Here is a 26362-nt window from a genome sequence, read left to right as displayed (position 1 = left end):
GAAGATCCTGAAGATCATCTTCCCTTTTCCTCAATTGCCCTCCAATTGCCATCATCCTCCTCCCACCTCCTCCTTTAGCTGGGCCCCAGGCCCCCAGCCTTCCAGCCTTTCCTTAGGCCTTCTCACCCTGCCTTGCCACCCCTGCCCGCAGGGTCAGTTCCTGAGCACTGAGTGGACCAGGGTTTGAAAGGCACTCCTTATCCCCGCCCATGGAGGTGCCCACCAGTCCTTGGTCACTGACAGCCCCATGTGACTGACCGTGGCAGATACTTTTTGCCCTCAGAGGAGTGCTGTGTCACTGCACAGGCAAGCCCCAGAGTTGACATCTCCCTGCCTAGCCATGGGCCCCAACCTGCTCCTGCTGCTGCTCCTGACACTAGCAGGTAAGGTTCAGAAGGAGCTGCCCCTCTGTACCCCATATACTCAGCCCCCTGCCCAGGAATAACTGGCACCATTGTGCATTCCACATACATCAACAAGGCCCAGAAGGTAGGCCTCTAGGTCCCAGTGCCCTCAGCGCCTGCTAGGCATCTCCATTCGCTTTCTTTCTAGGTCAGGGTTCAGTAGGCAGCCTCCCCGAGGTGCTGCAGGTGCCCGTGGGGGGCTCCATTCTGGTGCAGTGCCACTACCGACTCCAGGATGTCAAGGCTCGGAAAGTGTGGTGCCGGTTCTTGCTGGAGGGCTGCCAGCCCCTGGTGTCCTCGGCAGTGGATCGCAGAGCCCCAGAAGGCACACGCATGTTTCTCACTGACCTGGGTGGGGGCCTGCTCCAGGTGGAAATGCTCGCCCTGCGTGAGGAGGATGCAGGGGAGTACGGCTGTGTGGTGGAAGGGGCCGCAGGGCCCCAGACCTTGCATCGCATCGCTCTGGAAATGCTCCCTCCAGGTGAGTTACCTCCTAGTTATACCTTCTTTTGCCTGGGCTCTTGGGCCCCTAGGGGGTACGGGTCCCTCGGGGGCAGGGGCCCATGAAAGGCAGCACTAGGAGGAGACATCCTTTCCCCAGAGCTGCAGGGAACGGAAACCATACTGGTTGGGAAGCCAGCGATAAATCAACCAAACAGCACCCTGTCCCCCTCTCAGAGGAGCTGGTTTCCCCACAGGAAACACAGCCGCCTTCCTTATCCTATGGCCTCGGCACTTCTTCCAGCATTTTCAACATACTTGATGCTATCTGCTTTTTACTTAGAAATGCTTTAAATGAAGTTTAATTTCAGCATGTAAACTGGAATTAATTTTTTATAACTTCCAGTTTTTAATTCCTGTAATGGGTTTGATGGCTTAAGTTACTTAATTTGTATCTTATTTAATTTTATAAATCTTCACTTAGCATCTAGTATGTGCCTCACGCATAGGCAGGGTACATTCAATTCCTGAACTGTTTTATCTCATTCAGTTTTAAAAACGGAAACAGTGTCACCAACATTTAAGCCAATATTCTCAACCCTATTTTAAGTATAGGAAACATTTTGTGCTTACAGGTTTCATTCTCACAGACTAGAACTTTCTAGTGTCTCTGCCTTTATTAAAAGAAAATTTTAAAAGTATTTAAAAAAAAAACTTTCAGAAAAGTTGAAGGATGCTGTAAAAGATGTTTGGAGGGAAAATGGCCAGCTATCAGAGACTGCAATAGATATATATTTTTTTTTCATTTGTTAGTTTTTCTTTTCACAGGTAATTTGTGCCCAATCCCCAAATAATGAAATTAAGATACTTTCCATTTTCTTGGTTTTTCCCCTTCTGTTCAGTGAGAGGGTTAGACTAAGTCGTCATTAGAATCCTTCTCGAGTCCATGATTAGTATTATATATTACAAATGTACTCCCGTTAATCCTAAACCACCCTTTATCCTCATTCCTTGACACTGGGGTCTGGTAATTCTGGTAACTACTTGTTTCTTGATATTCTAGTGTCTGGTAACTCAGACAGGTAACTAACAGGCAAATTTGCCAGGAAGTAAAACACTAGAGAAAGGGGGCAGGTAGCTGCAGCACCCCACCCACTGCAACAGGGTAGGAGCTAGAGACCCCACCTGGCTGTAGAGGATGGATGTTCGGGCAGGCAAGTAGAGCATGGCATCCAGGGAGAAGGTGGAGGTGGCTCAGGCAAGCACTGTGCTTCAGAGAGGTCTGTCCTAGGCAGCGCACTAGGCAGCAAGGGTGTGCAACAAGATGTGGGCCACAGCACCTCCAGTTCCTGGGGTGGCATGCGGTAGGAGTAGGAATGGTGAATTTCTCAAGAACAAGGCAAGCGCCTCATACCAGAGGGCCTGGAAGGACTGGCCAGGTTCCCAAGACAGATCCTCAGGTCCAGTGAGACCAACCCTCGGTCCCACAGACATCAGGCAAGTACATTATAGGAACCACAGAAGCCCTGTCATAAAACCGAGTATCAGAATCCAAAAAAGGCTCTCAACAAGGGTCAACTGGTGATGCATCCCATTAGGGACAGGGCAGAATTGCCCATAGGGTTTCCAAGGCTGTAATCTTTATGGAAGCAGACTGCCACATCGTTGCCCTGTGGACCTTCGGTTAGCAGCCGAGCACTTAACGACTGCATCACCAGGGTTCCTCTCCTTAAATCCTGAAGGCAGAGCTCAGACAGGGCTCAGCCAGCCTACAGGTAGGGTCACGTGGCTGCAGGTCACGCAGTATGAAAAGGCCTAGCAGGCTGTGCTGAGGCCTCTTTTGAGACTGAGAGACAGCAGCAAGATCACCACTGGGGATGAGGGCTGGAGAACCCTATTCTGTGGTGGGGAGGAGAGGTGGACAAAGATTACCCAGAGTGTCTTCTACATAGTCTGAACAGCCTGAGTAAGATAGAGGGGTGTGGGTTGAAGCAGATGAAAGAGAAGAAATGCGGGACACCACTGGTAGTAGAAGGGAAAGAGGGTATATTCACAACCTGGTATGCTAACTGAAAGCTTGGTGGTCCAAACTCATCAGCAGCTCTGTGGGAGAAAGACCTGGCAATCTGCTCCTGTAAAGATTACAGTTGAGAAAACCCTATAGGGCAGTTACTCTGTGCTATAGGGCAGCTATGAGTTGGAATTGACTCGAGGCACCTAACAACAATAGACACGAAGAGCCAGTGCCATTCCCTGACCCCCAAGAAGGAACATCCCAAGCCTCTCCTTCCTCAGATCCACATCCCCAGTCTCTCAGATGTCAACACTGTTATGTGCTCATTAAACATTTCCTTCTGACTCAGCTCCTAGCCTGAAAGAAGAGGAGGTGGAGGAAACCTATAAGACTGGCGTTCTGGTTGACAAGCACTTCTCAGACCCTGTGGGCAGTGCCAGTCCTCTGGAACCCAGCTGGGATGAGAAGAGGTACTGACAAGAACTGGATTTGGGGTGGTCAGGAAAGATGGTGGGGAAGACATGACTTGCTTAGAGCTCCAGACAAAATCAAAGGGGGAAACTCTGATCAGGCAGACAGGCAGACCTCTCTATCCCAGTTCAGTGATGGGTGGGTCTTCCGCCAGTATACCCTGAGAGTGCATGTCTTTTCTGCCCTGACTGAGTCTACCCTCCTCATTCCATTCCCAAAATCTCTTTCTCCCAACCGTGGCTCACGGAGAACCCTCTGTCATTGCTCTAGGGCTCCTGGCAAGCAGGCCCTGCAGGATTCAGGGCTAAGCCAGCTGTCCCTCAGGATCCTATTGATCTTGGGCGTTGTGCTCCTGCTGGGCTTGCTGGTCGTTGCAGTGGTGCTGTTTGCTGTGATGGCCAAAAGGAAAGGTAGGTAGCTGTCTACTCATCTATCCCAGCCTGGTCTCACTGGTCTTGTATCTATCAGCTCTGCAGACTAGGCCAGGAGTCTAGGTCTGCTTCCCCTACAAATGGGGTTGTCAGACTTTAGTAAAGGTGCCCATACCCCAGGGTTCACATGGCTGAAGAATGGAGGTGAGGGAAGGAGATTTGGTGGGGAAAGGCCTGGGGAAAAGAAAAGAAGTGGAAAGGGTGGGGCAGAAGGATTGGAGGAGATGGGGGACAGGGCATTGGGAGGTAGGCTGAGTGTCAAGAGGCAGGTTGAAGGGAGCTGCGGAAGCAGTCAGCGGGTGAGGAAAAGTTAGAGGAGTCTGTGGGGCTGGAGAGACTGAGAAGGTAAAGGTTTGGTAGTGGGGATGGTGGAAGAAGGTCAGGCTGGACTAGGAAAGAGGCTTCAGAGGCTGTGAAGGGAGTGGGGGATGGGCTGTGAGCCAGCACAGGAGGCAGACGGTGCTGCTGTCCTCTGTCCTGCCAGGGAACAGACTTGCAGCTTGTGGCGGATTCTAGACTAACAGAGTTCTAGGCATGGTAAGAAGCCTGTGCCGACCCCCAACACCATATTCCCCAGACCCTTCATCTGTGATGCTCACTAAGAGGCCCCAGGATGATGGGGTGGAGAAAGTCAGCGTCCAAGCCCTTTTCCTAAATGTTGTAGATTGGGCACCAATGGTTTCCCTTGGTATCCCATCTTCCCAGATTTGGGGAGAAACTCAGTGCTTGAAAATCTTCAGAAGGAATCTGGTGAAGGCTTCTTACCCATGGATACACTGAAGATTTGAGAGAGGCAGGGCCAGTGTGGTCCCAGGCTTCCCATCAAAGGGAATTGAGGCACAGGGAGGCATCCTCTTCTCCTGATTTGCCTGCTTTTATTACAGGACCCCTCCTTGGTGGGTCACCACATCAGTGATTCTGGACTGGCTGCTGATTTGCCATCGGATGTACCATATGTTAAGCTCGACTCACCACCTTCCTTTGACAATACCACTTACACTAGCCTACCTCTTGATCCGCCATCAGGGAAACCCCCACTTCCACCACCATCAGGCACTCTCCCTCCTAAGGCCCTGATCTGCTCCAAGCCTGTGACATATGCCACAGTCCTCTTCCCCAGAGGTGACAAAGGTGGAGGGGGCTCCTGTGAACCAGCCCAGGATCCACCTACTAGCCAGACTCCACCCAGCTAAGCTGCTCACCACACTGTATGCTCACAGAGGCCACCCCCAGGGGTTCTGTGTATCCATCCACCCAGCTCACACCCTAGATCCTAGGATATCAGAGCAACTAGGGGTTTTAGGATCTGATTGGATACCTTGACTTTAGTGACCAGGGAAGTGATACTTGGATATGAGTGGGGTGTCTATCTTGGGGGAACCCACCATGATGGTTCCTTTACCACTACAGCACTGCGCTAAATAAACCCTAAATGATGATGATGTGTAAGCTCATGGTGGTTGATGGGGGGAGGAAAAGGCTTGAGTTTGACTAATCACATGGCCTGTGAAAAGACTCTAGTCCAGAGTTTGTGCTACATAATTGTCACCTGTCCTGCCAGTGGGGATTCAAGGGGCACCAAGAAGACTTCCTCAAAAGTATTACCTGCCTCTCTCATGATGCCTAAAAGTACAAAATCATTTGCTTGAGTCTCGAAAGTTCTGCTTCCTGCTCAACACCTTGTAAACAAGCGACATCTTATGATTAGAGTGGTGGTGTAATGATTAGTTAAAGGAAACCCAGAATGGATAGGGTGTGAGAGATGAGGCTGAAAAGAAACAGAAATAAGGGCAGAAACTACAATAGAAGGTAGAAGGAGATAAAAGACCTTTGCAAGTGTCAGTTTTACCAGAGCTGGCTCTCTCACAACTGGGTGGCAATGTGGCAGCACAATTCCTTTTGGCCTGAAATCTGGAAAAGCCCAATGGAATAAAAGCATATGTGGTCAGGGACCAAGTGGTGGTGGTACGGCAAAAGTGTGGCTATGGTTGAGTGTGAAGGAAAGCTAGTCCAGGCTGGGGGTAGGAAGGCCATTAAGGTCCCTGTCAGGATTTCTTCTGAAACTGTTCAATTTGAAAGTATTTGCCCATATTAGAATGAGACTTTAATGGAGGGGATGAGGTGCTCAGGAATCCAGTCTTGTTACAATCATGGAAAGCTAGGCAGAGAGAGGTTTTCATAATCTGGAGGGTCCCTAAGCTTGGCCTAGAACAGGGGCTGTGCCTTGAGTTCCCAGCTGACTAGGTCTTGTGATTCTATTTTTAGGGAGCTCTGGCAGGATGTGCTGAGCTTCCCCTGATAGAGTCTCAGACTGTGACAGAACCCCTTTTACTTCTATCCTGTGGGGAGGCAGGAGCAGTCAGGCTGTCCACCAGTCAACTAAGCCTTCACTCTCCCTGGGATCAGATGACAAGGGACTGCCTGGGTGTGAGGGGAAAGGCAGAATAAAATCTAAAAGGAACCCTCTGGGAAAAACTTACCCTAGTCTGAACGTATTTAGAACTCCTTAGAACCTGTTTATATTTAACAGTACCAAGGAAAATACTAAGGAAGATAATATCATCTATCAACTGGGCAGTGGAGGAGAGGGAAAGAGGAAGAGGAAATATATTAATTCCATCATGGCTCACAGTAGGGAGTCTATGAATACCAACCAAAGTCATAGTTATAAAAGTAACTTCTAAAATGAAAACACCAGTCTTCTAAATCACAAGATTGTTCGATAATTTCCAAACTGGGTTGGATCAGCTTTCTTTGGAATAGGCATAAATACGGATCTCTTCCAGTCGGTTGGCCAGGTAGTTGTCTTCCAAATTTCTGGGCATAGACAAGTGAGCACTTCCAGAGCTGCATCTGTTTGTTGAAACATCTCAATTGGTATTCTGTCAATTCCTGGAGCCTTGATTTTTATCAATGCCTTCAGTGCAGCCTGGACTTCTTCCTTCAGTACCATCAGTTCTTAATCACATGCTACCTCCTGAAATATCTGACCGTCGACCAATTCTTTTCGGTACAGTGACTCTGTATTCCTTCCATCTTCTTTTGATGCTTCTGGCGTCGTTCAGTATCTTGCCCACGAAATCCTTCAATATTGCAACTCAAGGCTTGACTTTTTTCTTCAGTTCTTTCAGCTTGAGAAATGCCAAGCATGATCTTCTCTTTTGGTTTTCTAACTCTAGGTCTTTGCCCATGTCATTGTAATACTTTACTTTGTCTTCTCTAGCTGCCCTTTGAAATCTTCTCTTCAGCTCTTTTACTGTATCATTTCTTCTGTTCATTTTGGCTACTGTACGTTAAACAGCAAGTTTCAGAGTCCCTTCTGACATTCATTTTGGTTTTTTCTTTCCTTCCTGTCTTTTTAATGATCTCTTGCTTTCTTCATGTAGGATGTCCTTGATGTCATTCCACAACTCGTCTGGTCTTCGGTCGTTAGTGTTCAGTGTGTCAAATCTATTCTTGAGATGGTCTCTAAATTCAGGTGGGATATACTCAAACTCGTACTTTGGCTCTCGTGGACTTGTTCTGATTTTATTCAGGGAACTGCCAGGAATCCAAGCCAGATTCAGGAGAGGACATGGAACCAGAGATATCATTGCTGATGTCAGATGGATCCTGGCTGAAAGCAGAGAATACCAGAAAGATGTTTACCTGTGTTTTGTTGGCTATGCAAAGGCATTCGATTGTGTGGATCATAACAAATTATTGATAACATTGCGAAGAATGGGAATCCAGAACACTTAATTGTGCTCATGAGGAGTCTGTACGTGGATCAAGACACAGTCATTTGAACAGAACAAGGGGATACTGCATGGTTTAAAGTCAGGAAAGGTGTGCGTCAGGGTTGTATCCTTTCACCACACTTATTCAATCTGTATGCTAAGCAAATAATCTAAGAAGCTGGACTATATGAAGAAGAATGGGGCATCAGGATTGGAAGAAGACTCATTAACAACCTGCGTTATGCAGATGACACAACCTTGCTTGCTGAAAGTGAAGCGGACTTGAAGCACTTACTGATGAAGATCAAAGACTACAGTGTTCAGTATGGATTACACCTCAACATAAAGAAAACAAAAATCCTCACAACTGGACCAGTAAGCAACATCATGATAAACGGAGAAAAGATTGAAGTTGTCAAGGATTTCATTTTACTCGGATCCACAATCAACACCCATGAAAGCAACAGTCAAGAAATCAAACAACATATTGCATTGGGCAAATCTGCTGCAAAAGATCTCTTTAAAGTGTCAAAAAGCAAAGATGCCACTTTGAGGACTAGGGAGGGCTTGACCCAAGCCGAGGTATTTTCAATTGCCCCATATGCATGTGAAAGCTGGACAGTGAATAAGGAAGAAAGAAGAAGAATTGATGCCTTTGAATTACGGTGTTGGCAAAGAATGCTGAATATACCACGGACTGCCAGAAGAATGAACAAATCTGTCTTGGAAGAAGTACAACCAGAATGCTCCTCAGAAGGGAGGATGGTGAGACTTTGCTCACCTACTTTCAACATGTTATCAGGAGGGACCAGTCCCTGGAGAAGGATATCATGCTTGGTAAAGTAGAGGGTCAGTGAAAAAGAGGAAGACCCTCAAGGAGATGGACTGACACAGTGACTGCAACAATGGGCTCAAGCAAAACAACAATCATGAGGATGGTGCAGGACTGGGCAGTGTTTTGTTCTGTGGTACACAGGGTTGCTATGAGTGGGAAACCAACTCAACAGCACTTAACAACAACAACACAAATTGCAAGAAACACACACAAAATCAAAGAAAATGTAGGCAACTTGGTAAGATGGCTGAGCACCTTGAGGGATGGTGCCATATCGGAGACTCAGTGTTAGTCTCTGTTGCTGGCAGGCTGGGCACTCAGCAGTGGCTGAAGCCAAGTCGGCCTTGGTGAGTGGACGTCTATGTTGCTGAGCCCTTGCATAACCTCCATCCCTGCCACCATGGCCACTCTGTCCATTAGCCCATTGAGAAATGATGGGAGTGGCTAGAGAAAGAGGATAACTGGTTTCCACAGAACGCATCATCCTATCCACCTGATTGTTAAAACCTTTCTCTGCTGAGGTCACACTTTGGTGAGCATTCACATGAGACACGAATATCTTCACTTTTTTGGCCTATTCAGAGAGGTCTATATACCTCTTCCCCATATCTCCTTGTCTCCAATTTTCTAATCATATTCCTTCCAAGTCCCTGACCATCCAGCTAAACCTTTGGCCACAGACCATGAATCAGTGTACAATCACACATCTGGCCATTTCTCCTTCCAAGCAAAGTAAACAACCAGGCGTACTGTTCGAAGTTCTGCCCATTAGGAGGATTTCCTTCACCACAGTCCTTCAGGGAGGTCCCAGAAAGGGGCTGTAGTGCTGATGCTGTCCACTTTCAAGTAGTGCCTGCATATTGCACAGAACCATCTGTAAACCAGGCACGAGTTTTCTCTTCCTCAGTCAACTGATCATAAAGAACTCCCCATGAGGCCACAGGTGCAGAATGGGAGATGGAAGGTCATGTGACAGGAGTGGAGACCATGGGCATTTGGGCACTTCCTCATGCAACTTACTTGTGCCTTCAGGTCCTGCTTGGGCCCGATCTCATATATACCACCTCCATTTAATGATGGAGTGCTGCTGTGCATGTCCAACTTTATGGCTCTGTGAGTCAGACAACACCCAGTTCATGATAGGCAGCTGAGGCCACATGGTGACTTGGTGGCCCACGGTTAAGCATTAAATCTCTACTAAGGCCAGTAACAAGCCAAAAGCTATTTCTCAAAAGGAGAGTAGTTATCTGCAGATGATAGCAGGGCTTTGCTCCAAAATCTTAAGGGCCTGCACTATGATTCACCAATAAAAAACCTGCTGCCGTCAAGTCGATTCTGACTCATAAAGACCTTATAGGACAGAGTAGAACTGCCCCATAGGGTTTCCAGGTTTCAAATCTGGTAGATTTGAACTCTGACCTTTTGGTTAGCAGCCCAACTCTTAACCACTATGTCACCAGGGTTTTCTGATTCACCGATAAGAGTCTGCCAAAGACTGCAAACAGCATCTCTATCTGCCACTGACACTTCAAGCACCATTGGATCAGCCGGATCACCTGGCCTAAGTGGCAGAGCAGCTTTCACAGCAGCTTAAGCCTGTTGCAGAGCCTTCCCTTGTTCTGGGCCCCATTCAAAACCAGCAGCTTTTTGAGTCACTTCATAAATAGGCCAGAGTAGTACACCCAAATGAAGAATACGTTGCCTCCAAAATCCAAAGAGGCCCACCAGGTATTGTACCTCCTTTTTACTTGTGGGAGGAGCCACATACAATAACTTATTCTTCACTTTAGAAGGAGTATCTTGACATCCCCCACACCACTGGATCCCTAGAAATTTCACTGAGGTGGAAGGCACCTGAATTTTTGTTGGCTTAATTTCCCATTCTCTAGCACGCAAATATTCTACCAGTGAGTCCAGAGTCATTGACACTTCTTCCTTACTAGGTCCATCAGCATAATGTCATCACTGTAACAGAGCAGTGTGAAGTCTTGTGGAAGGGAAAGGTGATCAAGGTCCCTGTGGACTACATTATAACATACAGCTGGAGAGTTGATATAGCCTTGAGAGAGGCAACTGAAGGTGTATTGCTGGCCTTGACAGCTGAAGGCAAACTGCTTCTGGTGGTCCTTTGAAACAGGTATGGAGAAAAAGGCATTAGCCAGATCAATAGCTGCATACCAGGTACCAGGAGATATATTAACTTGCTCAAGCAATAAAACCACATCTGGAATAGCAGCTGCAATTGGAGTCACCACCCGGTTAAGTTTTCAATAATCCACTGTCATCCTCCAAGATCCATCTGTTTTTGCACAGGCCAAATAGGCGAGTTGAATAGGGATGTTGTGGGAATCACTACCCCTGCATCCTTCAAGGCCTTGATGGTGGCGGTAATTTCTGCAATCCCTTCCTAGAATGTGGTATTGCTTTTGGTTTACTATTTTCCTAAGTAAGGGCAGTTCTAATGGCTTCCACTTGGCTTTTCCCACCATAGTAGCCCTTACTCTATTTGTCAGGGATCCAATGTGGGGGTTCTGCCAGTTGCTGAGTATATCTATGCCAATTATGCATTCTGGAACTGGGGAAATCACTACAGGATGGGTTTGGGGATCCACTGCACCTACTGTGAGATGGACATGAGCTAAGACTCCATTAATAACCTGACCTCCATCTGCCCCTACTCTGGTGAGCCACAGTGACGTTATGGTCTCCTGGAATTACTGTCAGTTCAGAGCCAGTATCCAGTAATCCCCGAAAAGTCTGATCATTTCCTTCTCCCAGTGAACAGTCACTCTCATAAAAGGCTGTAGATCCCTTTGTGGAAGGCTAGGAGAAAGATTAACAGTATAAGTTTTTGGCAGTGTACTGGAGTCCTTCCTTAAGGGTATCTGGCCTCCCCTTCATTCAAGGGGTTGTGGGTCTTTAAACTCACTCAAGTCTGGGAATTGATTGAGGGACCATGACTCTCTAGTCTGGCAACTCAAGTTAGAATGCTGTTCACTTGACCTAGAATTCTTCCACTTGTACAGATCAAACAAATATTTAGTAGATTTCCTATCTATTTCATTCCTAGGACACCATGACTAAGTAGTCAAAGCCATAAGTCCGTATGAGTCAGACTACTCTGATTACTGCTTTGACTCCGCTGTCCCGTTACCATAACCACGCCCACCTTGTTTTTGTCGATTGAGTACAGCCACTTGGCCCCTACTACCACAGGTCCCATCAGTCCCATTGTACTTAGGTGTCTTAATTCAGTTAGGCCATTTCCCACTGTCAAATCTGACTTACATAAAATAGCAATCACAGCAGTCTTCAAAGCTGCTGGGGCTCCCTTCACAAATTTGTTCCTCACCACTGTGGTAAAAGGTGTGTCCTCTGGGCACTCCATGTGTGGGTCTGTGGGTCTAACCTGATAAATCCATTTTAGCATGCCAATTTCCCTAAGCCTTTGGATACCTTCTTCTACAGTATACCAAGACAGGTCTGGTACTTCAACTTGATTTACTGTAGGCCAATGCGTAATCCATGCTTCAGCCACCCAACCAAATAAACTATTAGATCCTTTCCTAAAGTCTCAAGCTGAAACACTGAATGAACAATCTGTGCTTAGTGGGCCCATATCAATAAACTAAGACTGATTCATCTTTATGTTGCTTGCACCATTATCCCACACCCTTAATAGCCATTCCCACACATATTCCCCAGGTTTCTGCCTGTACACATTAGAAAAGTCAGGCAGTTCTTTTGGAGTGTAGTGTACCTCCTCCTGGGTCACACTTTGTTACTTCACCTTTTGGGGCTTGCTGGAACTTAAGTCTAGTTACACGTCTAGAAGCCAAACAGAGTGGTGTGGTGAGGATGTGTTTTGAGAACACTCAGCATTGTCTTGTAAGGCGTCTGTCTCAGGCGATGCCCCAGGCAATGACTCAGACAAAGGCTCTTTAGACACAGCTGGGTTAATTTCATTAGATGGGGGTGGAGGGGCTAATGGGTTTTATTGGCAGAAGTGATTGAACAGAATTTAGAGGCTCAGTGTCTCCAGCTTCCTGATTATGTGACCGTATGTCCCATCCCAAGTTTCAGGATCCCATTTCTTCCCAATTAATGCCCTCACTTTAACTTCAGATAACATTTGAGGTTGGGAATTGAGTTGTTGTTGTATTTTAACCAGTCTTAAGACTCTGGGTTTCGTTTTTGGCAATATCATCTCTGTTACTACAAGAAATAAGGCTTTCTTTCAAGGCACAAGTGGAAACTTTGAGGTCATTTATGCGGCGCTTGAGCTTTGACTCTGAAGCCCTGAGCTCATCTCTTTCTTTCACCACTTTGTTTAGCGAAAGTAGAACCAACCAACCAGCTTCCTTATACTTCTCACTATGACAAAACTGTAGAAAGGTATCAAACATACAATCACTCAGAGCCTTGCCTTTCACCAATACCTGATCTATTGGTGGTGATATTTAGCGTATTTCAATTACCACCTCATGTCATGGATTAGCAGTGCCCTCTTTACTACTGGAAGCAGAGTCATCAACACCTTTAAGACTAACTAGACTTGAGAACCAATTTAGAAAATTCATCGTTATAACTGTGTTTCTCTAGAACCACTCTCAGTATGAAATGTCTTAGGCTAGGTTCTCTAGAGAAGCAAAACCAGTAAAGTATATAAATACATTGACAGAGATTTATATCAAGGAAATGGGTCACATGATTGTAGAGGCTGGAATGTCCCAAGTCCGTGGGTCAGGATAGAGGCCTCTCCTGATCCATGTAGGTGCAGAGGTCGGTGCATCCAAGATCAACAGGCCAGACAGCAGGGCTCCTGCTCACAGGCTGTGAAGATCAATGAATCCTAAGACTGGCAGGCAAGATGGCAGGCAAGTAGCTAGTTCAAGTCCCAAGAACTGGAGGTCAGATGAACAGGAGCCAACTGTAGGATCCAGAGTGAGCAAAAGCCTGTAAGTCTTGCCAGAGAGTCCACTTATATTCGATGCAGGCCACACCCCCAAGGAAACTCCCTTTCAACTGATTAGCCACTCACAGCAGATCCCATCATGGAGGTGATCACATTATATCAAATCTCATCATGGAAGCAATCACATCATCATACAACTGCCGAACTACATCATAACTGCCAAACCACTGAGAATCATGGCCCAGCCAAGTTGACATACAACCTTAGGGATCACACTCACCTATGAAACATAACTCTGGACTGTAGTTACATACATACCTAGTACAAAGGGATTTTAAAAGGCTGAAAATAAAAAGACGGGCAAAAGAATACCGAAAACTGCTTTATATCAGAACTTTTAGAGTTCAGCTAAAGAAATGCTCAGAGGAAAATTCACACCCTTAACAACAAGAATTAAGCACCTCACTCAAATGTCTAATTTAAGAAGAAAAATGATAGAATAAATAAATAAAAGAACTAATTCTTTGAAATGAAACAAAATTAAAAAAGAACTGTTAGATAACTTAATGAAATAAGAAATGACAAGGGGAAATAACCACAAACATAAAAGACATTGAAAAGAATCATGAGTGTTTATGTTCTGGGACAGGGCCTGGGGTGGCAGGGAATGGGGGTGGGGGTGAGGTGGGGTGGGATGGTAAGAATGACTGCAAAGGGACCTGAAATAACTTTTTGGGGTAACTGAAATGTTCTCTATTATGATTGTGGTAGTGGTTACATGGGTGAATACATTTGTCAAAACCCATCATTAAAATGGGTGCATCTTCTTGTATGTACCTCTCAAAAGACTCCTTGACTTCTCAGGAGCCTGTTACCACATCTGTGCCCAGAGGGCAACACCAAAGCACTCACACCACCAGCCTTCCTTAAGTAATGAAAACCTGGTTAGAGTTGTGTTTTCCCATTTGCTAATGGATCTCACCTTCTATAAGATGGAATCAGTTCATCCCAAAGCCTCTCAGGCCTTCCTGTCTACCCCTGGTTTGAATTTCTGCTATAGTTGTGCCAATGACTGCTAAGAGTTAAGAAACATCTAAGGGTCATGCTCTCACAAACAAAGACTTTTATTATGACAAAGATACAGAGTAGTGACTGTAAAAGTCTAATATATTTAATATGTACACTATACAGTATCTTAAAAAGGAGAACTTGGGGCACTTCCTACTGTATTGTGCTGTATCAATAAAGAGAATCATGGTCCCTTCAGATGATTTTGTTGTTGTTGTTTTAACATGCACATTCTTGAACTTCTTCATCCTTATTCTCCTTGACATCAGCTACTCTGTCAAATCCTGAAAGCAGGCATATAAAGAATATCACAAACACAAAGAATGTTCTCAGCAATTACAGATTTAACTCATGGCCTTGGGAAAGGAGGAGGTGTTCTGGGTCCCAAGTCAAGAACTATCCTCTTTTCTCTCTTTTTTCTTGTCCCACATCTTACCATTTACCTTCACAGACACTGCATTGTGACTTCTAAGCCCTTCTTTTCCCTTTAGTGGCCATCCAGTTACTCCAAGGGAATGGCTTAGTTGTTTAAGCTGGGGCCACGGAAGACCTTTCTATGACTAAAGGTTATAGATGTTGAAACAGGGCTGAAAGGGACTGAAGAAGTTGCTCTGGTTAAGAATCTAAGGGACTCCTGTCTGCCTAGGCTGGGTCCAGCACCAGTGAGAGGACTATAATTGCTGCTGGAGCAAGGACTAACTCCTTACATCTGTGTGTCCCTTTCCTTTAGAGGTACAGCCTTTGGCTGCTTGTGACTAAGAATCTGAGAGTATTCTTTATGACTCTCAGACAAGGGTTCCAGGAAGGAATACTTACCCTGTATTCCTAAACGTCCTTCATAAGTGTTGTTATCCTCCACGAATTCTCCCTCTGTCCAAATCTTGGTCAAGCAGGTGTCAAAGGGTCTTAACACGTTAGTCAAGGGCATAGATTCTCTCTTTCCACATCTCATTACAGATGCTTTAAGCTCAGAGACCCACTGGTGATAGACAGGGCAGGTGACACATCGAGAGAAGAACTCCTTAAAGTACTGAAAGGAAAGGAAGGCCCATTTTTGCTCAGGGATTTGCACTGCTTCCCCTATCTCCGTCAGAACTTACAGCAGTCTTCACTCAGTATACTCACTCAGGGCTGGGGGGACAGGGAGGAGGTACTGACAGCAAAGTGAGCCCAAAAAGCTGGTTCTAGGATACAGAGGAATTGTAACGTGTCTTTTAGGCTCAGAAGACAGGGCTGTAGGGAGATGTGTAAATTACAGACTGAGCCATAGAGCGGGTCCACAGAGAAGAGCTAAATGGAATTTGGCAGTAGCTGTGCAAAGGGGGAAAGTTAAGGGATCCAGTCCTGACCCAGACTCAAGACTATGTGGGAGGATAGGTCACATAGGTGGAAAAGACTTTATATGCATAGATGGAGAAACAAAGGGCTCAAGTAGGAAAGGGAGACAAATCCAATGAAGAGAAGAGTAAGGGACAGATGCAGATGGTAGAAAGAGTAATAGAGAGTATAATCAAATGAGTTGCTAGCTGAAGGACAGCGGAGAAATAGGTACCTTGAGGGTCTGGCTGCGAGTCTCTAGGGGGATGTGCATGAAGATACCCTTTGGCATTCTGTGTAACATTAGCACCTGGCACTCTAGGAATCGAACAAAACCATGTGAACCAAATAATGAGGCATTGGTTCTTTCCACCAACTGGCGAGCCTTGGCGAGGTGGTATTCGAACAGGTCCCACTGTGAGTCCTGGGCAAACCTGGAGGGAAAGAGTTACAACTCTCAGTCCTATCCCCTGCTTACCAAGCATGGCTTTTTCATAAAATTGTCACTTCTTTAAGGCTCTAAGACCTCCTGAAGAGTCAGAATTGTAATCCGGGGAATTCACATGAAAAGAGACTTAAAAAGAGACCAGTGATATTCAGCTTTGCCATAGGTTACTCTAGCACTTAAATGTAACACTCACCCATTCAAAAGATTACTGTATCACTTAAACTTAACTCTCAACCTGCAGAACTTCATCTTCAATCTAGAGAACCTTCTAGTAAGATAGGAGGGCATGGGCGGTGAATGGCCTTTAAAAGTAAGTTAGGCATGCTGAATTATCCTGCCTGGAAGGCTAAAGGAGATAGCTTAAATGATCTCAGGGTGTCCTTAAATGTCTACCCTTCCCCACAGACTCTGAGTGAGACTCTGGTGCCCCACATTACCACATGGCCAGGGAGGAGTGGACCCCCAGCATGACATTGCTCTGAGAGGTTAGAACACAGCTGTGCTCATAGTGCTGAATGAAATGCAGACATTCCCCGAAGGGTCGACACAGCAATCCTGTAGGCAGAGAGGGTAACCAGGCTAGTTTATGTAGTCAAGGCAGGAACTGGGTATAGAAGGTATGTGGCATGGGGAAGAGGAAACAAGACCTGAAGGGCAGACACCCCTGAACCACTCTGAACCACAAAGTGGTTCCTAGTCCTTAAGGAACCATGGGCTTCAGCCACGCCTGAGCGACAGCTCATGACTGCCTGTGTTTCACACCCAGGGCACCATCTGAGGTCTGAGTCACTCAGGAGTACAGCAGACCCAGGACAAGATTTACCTTTTCCGTAGAGTAGCAGATCTAAGCAAGCAGAATAGAAGCAGGCCAGGCCAAGGACATCATGACTCTGGGAAATGAGCGCCCACTGGTTCTCCAGAACATGGACACACAGATCAAATCTGCCGAGAGACAGAGCCACTGGGACCAGTGATGGAGTAGGGAGGATGATGCAGTAGAGGAGGGGCGCCTAATAGCCTAGACCTCCTCTACACAGCTCCATCTATACAAGGAGCATCTGTACCTGGGAACATCTGTCACTAGTCAAAAACCAAAACCAAACCAAACCCGTTGCTGTCGAGTCAATTTTGGCTCACAGCGACCCTATAAGACAGAGAAGAGCTGCCCCATAGGGTTTTAAAAGAGCAGCTGGTGGATTTGAACTGCCAACCTTTTGGTTAGCAGCCGAGCTCTTAACCACTGCTCCAAAGGAGGGGGGAAAATGCCTGAGACTGTTTCCAGGGTCGAGCTGCTCCAATTCCCCACCTCCCTGCAGAAAACAAAAAAAACAAAAAAAAAAAGGAAAGAAAGAAAGATTTCCCATGAGGCACTGAAGAATATGTAGCAGCTCTGACTGCATTTCCATACCCGACCCCACACACTTAATACAATGCTTCCTGGGGTGGTGAGGGACAAGATGACCTGATTGTGGAAATGGAACAGCATCTCCTTCTCCACCCCAAACTTCTCTGGGAGAACATACCCACCCCTCTTAGACAACAAATACAAATGACAGAAAATGATCTTAATACTTCTTCTTCAGAAATGCAGATCTGAAGAGAACTGACAGAACCAGATTCTCCAGAGCTGGTTTCTTGAAGTGTCTGCATATCTCATAGGCTTGAAAACCTAAGGAGGTTAAAGAGCATTGAGTGAGATCTAGCTGTGAGCCTGGACTCTCTAAAAGCCCTAGGCACACCAGACCCAACCACCATTACCCAGTCTAATGGAGAAGTCAAGATGGCCGAGGCAGAGTTTGGTGTAGGCCAAGGCCTGCATGAGCTGGGCTGTGGCCAACAATTCCTCCCTGGAGAACCAACATACGCTGCTCTTCTGAATGGCCATCTTCTCAGAGTGCAGCCACTTCTCCCTGTCACCCATGCTTTGTGAGTACTTGGAGAGGTCCACATAGGTAGAGATAACCTGTGGAGCAGCACACATGGGCAAAATATCCCCACTGTACTTTCACACTAGATGTGCATCTTGCCCCTTTCTTGTGTCGGAGCCCACTATGGTGTCCTGTTGCTCACCCAATCTGAACGCTTGGCGTACCTACCACTTGTCTCTATTCTAGCTATTAAAACATACTCCTCCTAATTTGATCATTCTCACAAGAAGATCATTCCCATCTTGAAACAAATCACTTTTTCTACTTGCCCCTCTCCTTCCTCTCTAATTCAAGACTTTCTCCTTCGAAACACTCGTCAAACTGTACCTCTTCTGTGTTTTCTCGAATTAAAGCTTCTGATTCTTCCTTAGAACTCTTCAGAACTGCTGCCTAGAATCTCTATTATAAGTATAGCTAGTTGATAGCTCTCTTCTTCTTGAAACACTATCTTCACTAGGTTTCCAGGACACCATGGTCTCTTGGTTTTCCTCCTACCTTCCTGACAACTGAGACCTGGCAAGAGGTTTCAGTTTCTTTTGCTGGTTTCTCCTCATCACCCTGACCTCTTAGCAACGGAGATTTTAACTCAGTCTTTGGACCTCTTCTCTTTTCTACACTCAGTCCCTTGGTGACCTTGGCTCAGGTTCATGGTTTTAAATATCATTTACACACTGAGGAATCCCACATTTCTATTTCCAACCCACACCTCCTCCCTGAACCCTAGACTCGTATATTCAACTGCCTATTCAACATCTCCACATGGATGTCTAATAGGCATCTCAAGTTAAACATGTCCAAAACTATGCTCCCAAATTTCTCCCAGATATGTTCCTCCTGAAGATTTTCCCATCCCAGTTAAGAGCATCTCTATCCTTCTAGAAGCCCAGGCCCCAAGTCTTAAAGTTATCCTTGACTTTTCTTTTCTCACATTCCAGAACTGATCCATCAGTTGCTCCAAATGCCTCTTGCTTAAAGCACAGATAATCCACACAGTGGACAACTCAAATATTCCCTTTGGTGTTCAAGTGCATTATACACATTAGGTTTACTCTCCTAACCAGATTATTTTAAGGTTTACATGAAAATATATATACTGTAATGAGCAGAGGACATGGATGGACATTTCATTGAAACATATGTGACCAATAAACATATAAGAATGTTTTTGTATTAGGAAATACATATTAAAGCACCAAACAACTTTCATGTATAGATTACCAAGTTTAAAAAGGCTGATAATCAGCTCTATCTTCACAAAAGGCCACTCTTCGCTACCTCTACCACCACTGCTGTGGTCCAAACCTCCACCATCTCCTGCATGTATTACAGCAAGAGCCTCCCAACTAGCCTTCCTGCCACCCTTGACACCCTCTTGATTTTATTCTTAATATAGCAGCCAGAATAATCTTATTAAAATGCAATCTGACCCTGTTACTCTTCTTTTCAGAACCACCAGTGGCTTCCCATCCCTTTTAGAGTAAAATCTAAAACCCCTACAGTGGCCTATAAGGCCTGCACCATCTGCCGTCCCAGCTCTCTCCAATCTCTCTGATCTCCTGGTTGTCTCCTCTCTTCTCCCTCCCCTCAAATCACGACGGCCTCCTCACTGTTCATTAAATACAAAGGGCATGCCTTATGCATTCACTGTGTCCTCTGCCTGGACACTCTTCCCCAGATATCCATGTGGCTCACTTTCTCACCTCCTTCAGATATTTGCTCAAATGCCACCTTCTCAGTGAGGCTCTATCTGACCACCTCATTTAAAACTGCAACTCCACCTCCCAGAAGCCCATATCCTTCTACCTACATTTTATTTTTCTCCACTGCATTTACTATTACCTAACATACTATATGTTTTACTTATTTATTATCTATTTTCTCAGTGCCAAGATCAGTGCCTGGCATGTAACTGTTGTTCATCAAATATTTGTTGATGGATAGGAGAGAGGAAAGAGACAGAGACAGATACAAAAATTAGGAAGACATACTTTCTTCTTTTTTCCCTAAATCAGCAATTCTAATCCTTCTAGAACAAGGACTTCTTTGAGAGCTTGACAAAAGCTATGACCCCTTTCCTACCTCCCCAAAACCAGTTGCCATCAGGTCGATTCCAACTCATGACAACCTCATGTGTTTCAGAGTAGAACTGTGCTTCATAGGGGTTTCAATGGCTGTAATCTTTTGGAAGTAGATCCCCAGGCTTTTCTTCCAAGGCACCTCTGGGTGGATTTGAACTGCCAACCTTTTGGTTAGCAGATGAGCACTTAACCATTTGTGCCACCCAGGGTGTTCTTTTGAACATACCCACAAAATTCTGTATTCAGTTCAGGGAACTCACGATAACCCCATACATGGAAACCCATCCATAAACTCCAGATTGAAAAGCCCTGATCAAACACATAATCAGTGGTGTCCAGTTAAGCCTGGGTTGTTGTGGAACCATGTTAAAACCAAGAACTTGGCAGGGTCTCTCTCCCCAGCACTTTAGGTTCCTGAGCCAGGTTCAGAGGTAAAGCAAGGACTTGCTCACCTGAGCTTCGTTTGCAAACTCCTCAGCTGAATTCTTCTGCATGAGAGTGGCCAGGTAGGCAAACCTGCGATTGCTGGCTGTGGCCTCCATGTTATAGAGCTGCCAGAGCAGGGAGAGGCAATGCAACCGTTGCTGCAGTACTGCCAACTTCTTCTTACTGTTGTGAAGTACAGGATGGTAAGCACACCCTTATGCTGCACCACTCCAGCTGTGCCTCCCCACAAGAAATTCAAGTCCACCCAACACAGGGCCATCTCCAGACTTTCAAACTCACAAATGCTCCTGGGATCCCACTGCTTCTAACCCCATATGCCATTTTAATTCTTCCCTCTTGACCAGGAAAAGTTTAAAGAGAGGTTTTTAAAAAAGTTAATTCTCTGAATTTCTATTTTGGGTGAATGTATCTCCTATAAATTATTATAGCTTAATCATTAGGTGGTAATTTAATGTTATTTCTCTGCTATATATATGGATAGTTATATGTATATTTATGCATGTGTTGATAAACAGATATACATATATACATACACATATATGTATCTTTATTTGAAAGACATAGGGTAACACTATTCTCCAAAATCAAAAGGAGTCCTCATTCTCCTATATTTAACTGGCTAGGGAAGTAAGGTGGAAGACCTAGAAATGTTAATGGTATGTGCTTGAAAAGAGAAGTTTTAGGTAAATAGAAGCAAAGCTCCAGGCTGGGTCCTAGTTGAAGTGTAATGCTCTGTGGCCCTAAAGGGGACCAGGGGAACTTGGCCTGGCTTCTCACTTTTCACTAGAGTTGTTTGACAGTTGGCTCAGGAAACAGGAATGCCAATATTTTTCCAGGAATGTTTGGAAAAGGACACCAAACCAGGTCCAAGGGAAACTCCTTTTCAGCAGTCGAAGGGCTTGCCTAGCCAATTTTTTGGCCAAGGTGATCTGTCCCATGTTGAAACAGACCTGGAGATGGTAAAATGAAAAATAGTAATGTAAATGCGGGAAGAGTACACGGACACGGTTCTGAATATCGCACATTGGTTATTTTACTTTGGGACGTGTAGTTGAGGTCACTGAGGTGCTGGGGTGAGCTGGTTTGGAGCAGAGCAGCAGTCACACTAACAAGCACCAGCAGGGCCATAAGCAAGTAAAGGGGTGAGAAAACAGAATGATGGATAAGGTACCCTCCTTTCTCATATTCCACACATGTGGCAGTGAGCAGTAGAGAAAGTTGTGATTTAGGAAGAGATGCTGCTAGAGTAGGATGGGATAGTCATTTAGATAGAGACTCAGATGCTCTCATATGCCACAGAAACAATCTGAAATATCACCAAATCCCCCGTTTCTCTTCCTTAACCAGTCGAGCCACCACAGCTGACATGGGTGGGGGTTGGGCAGGTAATCATAGATCTTCACGTTCAAAGGCTCAACCCAGGAAGTAATAATGTTTATGTGATTCCAGAATACTCTTGAGAAGCCTGCACAATAACTTCTTATAAAGGGAAAGAAATTTTTATTTCACTTTGCTCCAAAGACCTCTTGGTTAAAGCACAAATAATGCAACACAGTGGACAACTCAAATATTCTTTTTTGTGTTCAAGTGTATTATACACGTTAAGTTTACTCTCTTAGTTATCCAGTGCTGCTATAACAGGAATACTAAAAGTGGATGGCTTTAACAAAGAGAAGTTTATTTCTTCACAGTAAAGTAGGCTAAAAGTCCAAATTCAGGGCATCAGCTCCAGGGGAAGGCTTTCTCTCTCAGTCGGCCTTCTTCTCATTAGTGTTCCCTCAGACTAGAAGCTTCTCTGTGCAGGGACCCCAGGTCCAAAGGACACGCTCTGCTCCCAGCACTGCTTTCTTGGTGGTATGAGGTCCCTGACTCTCTGCTCACTTCTGTCTTTTATATCTTAAGAAATTGCCTCAGGACACAATCCAATCTTGTAGATTGAGTCCTGCCTTACTAACAACGGCCACCCATCCTCCCTCATTAACATCATAGAGGTGGCATTTACAACATATAGGAAAATCACACAATGCCAGGAATCATGGCTCAGCCAAATTGATACACACATTTTTGGGGGGACATAATTCAATCCATGACACTCTCCTAACCAGATTATGTTAAGGTTTACATTAAAATAAGTTTATATATACTCTGATGAGCAGAGGACATGGATGGACATTTCACAGAAACATAAATATATATGACCAATGAACATATGAGAATATTCTTATTAAGAAATACATATTAAACCACCATATAACTTTCATTTACAGATTACTCTCATTTATAGATTATCAAGTTTGAAAAGACTGATAATATCTGATATTGGCAAGGATATGAAGAAATAAGACAAATCAAATTGATATAATATTTTTAGTAGGCAATTTGGCAATATATTTATTAAATGTAAGATTATCCGTATCTTCTGCCTTAGCATCTCCATGCCTTGAAACTTCTTTTACAGAAACATTCTCACAAGGGAAGAAAGAGAAATTTACAGGAATATTCACTGTAGTAATATTTATAATAACCAAAAATTAGAGACAACCTAAATGCACATGAAGGGAAGAATGGTTATATAAACTATGATATATCCACTAACAGAGTACTTGCAGCTGTTAACTGTGTGACAGATGAGTACACCGATATGCAAATATATGCAATCTGTACTAAGAATGAAAGCCAGGTGCAGAAGAGAATGCAGAATAAGATCCTATTAAAAATAATTAAAATAATGATATGACTGTGTGTGTACAGCTGGTGGAATATGCACCAAATTACTAATTATGATATGAATTTATCGGGGACTCTTCCTGGCGATCTGCTCCCGTAAAGATTACAGCCTAGGAAACCCTATTGGGTAGTTCTACTCTGTCCTATAGGGTTGCTATGAGTCAGAATTGACTCAATGGCACACAACAACAACTCTCTACACTGTATATTCCTCTGTTTTGAATGTGTATAACCTTTTATCACATTTATAATCGCAGATCAAAAAACAAAAGATTAAAAAAAAAAAAAATAGGGTAACCCTCAAGGGGAAATAACCAAAGCTTCAAGGTCATCATCCCCTCCCTCACCTCTGATCGAAGACTGCAGAAAGTGGCCTCCTCAAACTGACAGATCTTCACCTTGTGCTTCTTTAAGAATGAGAAGGCTGAGGGTTGTCCCAGAAGACTGCTTGCCTTCCTCAAGTAAAAGAAGGCCTCCAGAGAAGACAGATAGGTGGTAGGGATGAAGAAACTGGATTAGGATTAGGATGCTGCTGGGGGTGAGATTAGGGCAAGGGCTGGAGTAAGGTTATGATGATGGTCAAGGTTAGAATTTGAATCAGGGTTAGATTTAAAGTTAGAAACAGGAGCTGGGCTCCTCATGCAGGTGTCAGAGGTAGGGCTGGTAGTGCTTGGTGCTTTCACTGCCACATTCCTGTTTCATGTTTTTTCCTAAATCCCTTCCACTTCCTTTCTCCCTCCCACTTTCCTCTACTCCTCAATCAAGGCTACTTGATAGAAAGAAATCCCAATCAAATTCCCAAAGCAAAAGGGCTCAGCTCAGGGGAGAGAGCAGAGCTTGCTCACCATGTAATTATCTGCCAGGTCCAAGGAGGCAGCAGCAGCCTCTAACAGGTAATAAAACGCACAAGTGGTTTCTCCAATGACCAAGCAGTGCTGGGTGAGGGGTGAGAGCACTAACTTCAGAATTTCTGCACAGTGGCAGGACTTTGCAGCCAACATGTCTTTCTCAGGGCTGGTCTGAGCCAACATCCTGTTCACTCGATCCAGGAACTCTTCCTCTGTCCTTTATGGAGAGAAGATGAAGAACTGAGAGTGGCCACAAAGCTAACACTTTTGTCAGAGTATTACCAGGTCTCAAAGCCATTTCTTCCAGGGAGCTTTCCTGTATAATTCATTAAATTCTATGTCTATCCCTCTCTATCACTCTGTAAGTTTTTGAGAGCCAGGAACCAGACCTTTAACTGCAAAGCTCTATTAGGGATTTTTAAAAAAACCTAAAGCCAACTCAAGTTCTCACAATCTAAATGGGAAAACACCATACTTGAAGAGTTAAATAAAAGCATAAAAATGACACAAGGAAATAAAAACATTTTTAATTAGCATATTTGAATTCTCTAATAGAACACTTGTATATGACTTTATATAACACCTCACCTGATTACTTCACCTGATCCTACAATAATTCTGCAGTTCAGGCAGGCAGAAATTATTATCTCCCTTTTACAGATAAGTAAATTGAGGCTCAGAGAGACGAAGTGATATGGCCTCACAGCTAACTGAGAAGTACAACCAAAACTAGAGCTCAACTCTTCTGACTACTACTCCAGTGTGCTTTTCACAGGTACCACGAGATAGGACCTCTCTGAGCTAGAATAGAGCTCAGGTGGGAATGGAAAAGTGGCAACCAAGGAGGGCCCTGAAGGACAGTGAACATTCTGATAAGTGGAGGGAGGTGAGGGTCATTCGGCATTTTAAAAAGGGAGAGTTGTGTGACCAAAGACACATACAGGTGAGAGGGGGTGGTTCACGTCAAATAGATTTTTGTTTGAAAACAGTAGGAAATCAGGTTGAATAAGTGAAACAGGTAAACCATATATAGAATTGATGGCAAACCCAAAGCAAGGACATTTAAAATTGATGGGATAAATAACAGAGAGATAGGAGGTACATCGGAAACAAATTCATTTTGATATCATCTGGGGCTGAAAGCATCCGAGAAGGCAAATTTATAGCTGAAAAAAAAACCAAAACCTGCTATGTGTACAATACATTTGAAAGCTTTTAAAGTTTTTCTTAACCACTAAGAAATAATTTCCCTACAGAGAACTGACTTTCCAAATCTTCTCTGTTAACTTGAATTCTGGGCTGAGGGTGAGAATCGCTACTCCTGGGTGGTAGATACCCACCCTGGTCTGTGGATAAGATGTGTGCCCCCAGTATGATGGTCATCTGTCTCTCAGTTTCTGGCTCTTCCATGCCCACCCTCCCCATCTCCATCTACCTGCAGTAATCACTTGAGAAGGTCTCCTGCCTGCTGAACGGTTTTGTCTGGAACTGAAAACTATCTGTAGGGAGAAAAACATGATTATCTTTAATTATCCATGTTTGGATTACCTGAGGACATTTTAAATTCCTGACCACCTTTCCTCCATAGCTCAGCTCATGACCTACCTGCCTTTGCCATTATAAAAATGACAAATGGGTTTAATACTAGCCTACAAGGCAAAATTACGATGGTAGATTGCAAATTCCTTAGTGGCAACTATCTGTGATCCAAACAGTTGCTGTTGTTAGGTGCTGTCGAGTCAGTTCAGACTCACAGCAACCCTATGTACAACAGAACAAAACACTGCCCAGTCCTGCACCATCCTCACAATTGTTACTATGTTTGAGCCCATTGTTGCAGCCACTGTGTCAATCCATCTCGTTGAGGGTCTTCCTTTTTTTCGACAACCCTCTACTTTCCCAAGCATGATGTCCTTCTCCAGGGACTGGTCCCTCCTGACAACATGTCCAAAGTACATGAGACGAAGTCTCACTATCCTCACTTCTTCCAAGAAAGATTTGTTCATTCTTCTGGCAGTCCATGATACAGTAATCCCTCCCTTATTCGCAGTTTCACTTTCCACAATTCCAGTTACCCACAGTCAACTTCAGTCCAAAAATGTTAAATGAGTACGGTGCGTGATGAAATCTCCTGCCATCCCACTCGGTCATTCATGCAACTTTTTATTATTTTTATTTTTATTTTTTTATTGTACTTCAGGTGAAGGCTTACAGAACAAATAGTTTCTCATGAAACAGAAGTACACATATTATTTTATGACATTGGTTAAC

At 44.6% G+C, this 26362-nt stretch overlaps 2 protein-coding genes across 5 annotated transcripts in view; one reads left to right on the top strand and one right to left on the bottom strand.

Annotated features, from left to right (window-relative positions):
* The first annotated feature begins 286 nt into the window (after positions 1–286).
* TREML1 (triggering receptor expressed on myeloid cells like 1) overlaps positions 287–26362 on the top strand; it is a 28906-nt gene continuing 2830 nt past the window's right edge. Inside the window, exons 1-6 of one of the 4 annotated variants that reach the window (XM_023734175.1) lie at positions 287–383; positions 553–885; positions 3209–3329; positions 3601–3740; positions 4246–4298; positions 4646–5452. In XM_023734175.1, coding sequence (XP_023589943.1) covers positions 341–383; positions 553–885; positions 3209–3329; positions 3601–3740; positions 4246–4277 — 669 coding nt within the window. In that variant the 5' untranslated portion in view covers positions 287–340 and the 3' untranslated portion in view covers positions 4278–4298; positions 4646–5452. Of the gene's footprint in view, positions 384–552; positions 886–3208; positions 3330–3600; positions 3741–4245; positions 4299–4645; positions 5453–7147; positions 7204–26362 lie in introns of those variants that run through there. The other 3 variants (XM_023734177.1, XM_023734174.1, XM_023734173.1) reach the window with 3 other exon arrangements.
* Positions 17605–26362, bottom strand: part of LOC101355968 (adenylate cyclase type 10-like) — a 13517-nt gene continuing 4759 nt past the window's right edge. The window contains exons 2-7 of the mRNA XM_023734171.1: positions 25527–25590; positions 24089–24308; positions 21294–21466; positions 20522–20678; positions 17822–18026; positions 17605–17732 (exon numbers count right to left, since the gene is read on the bottom strand). Coding sequence (XP_023589939.1) covers positions 17629–17732; positions 17822–18026; positions 20522–20678; positions 21294–21466; positions 24089–24274 — 825 coding nt within the window. The 5' untranslated portion in view covers positions 24275–24308; positions 25527–25590 and the 3' untranslated portion in view covers positions 17605–17628. The remainder of the gene's footprint in view (positions 17733–17821; positions 18027–20521; positions 20679–21293; positions 21467–24088; positions 24309–25526; positions 25591–26362) is intronic.

This window comes from Trichechus manatus, unplaced genomic scaffold (assembly GCF_000243295.1).
Source record: "Trichechus manatus latirostris isolate Lorelei unplaced genomic scaffold, TriManLat1.0 scaffold00065, whole genome shotgun sequence".
Taxonomy (NCBI): domain Eukaryota; kingdom Metazoa; phylum Chordata; class Mammalia; order Sirenia; family Trichechidae; genus Trichechus; species Trichechus manatus.
This window is presented reverse-complemented; position numbering and strand designations above follow the sequence as displayed.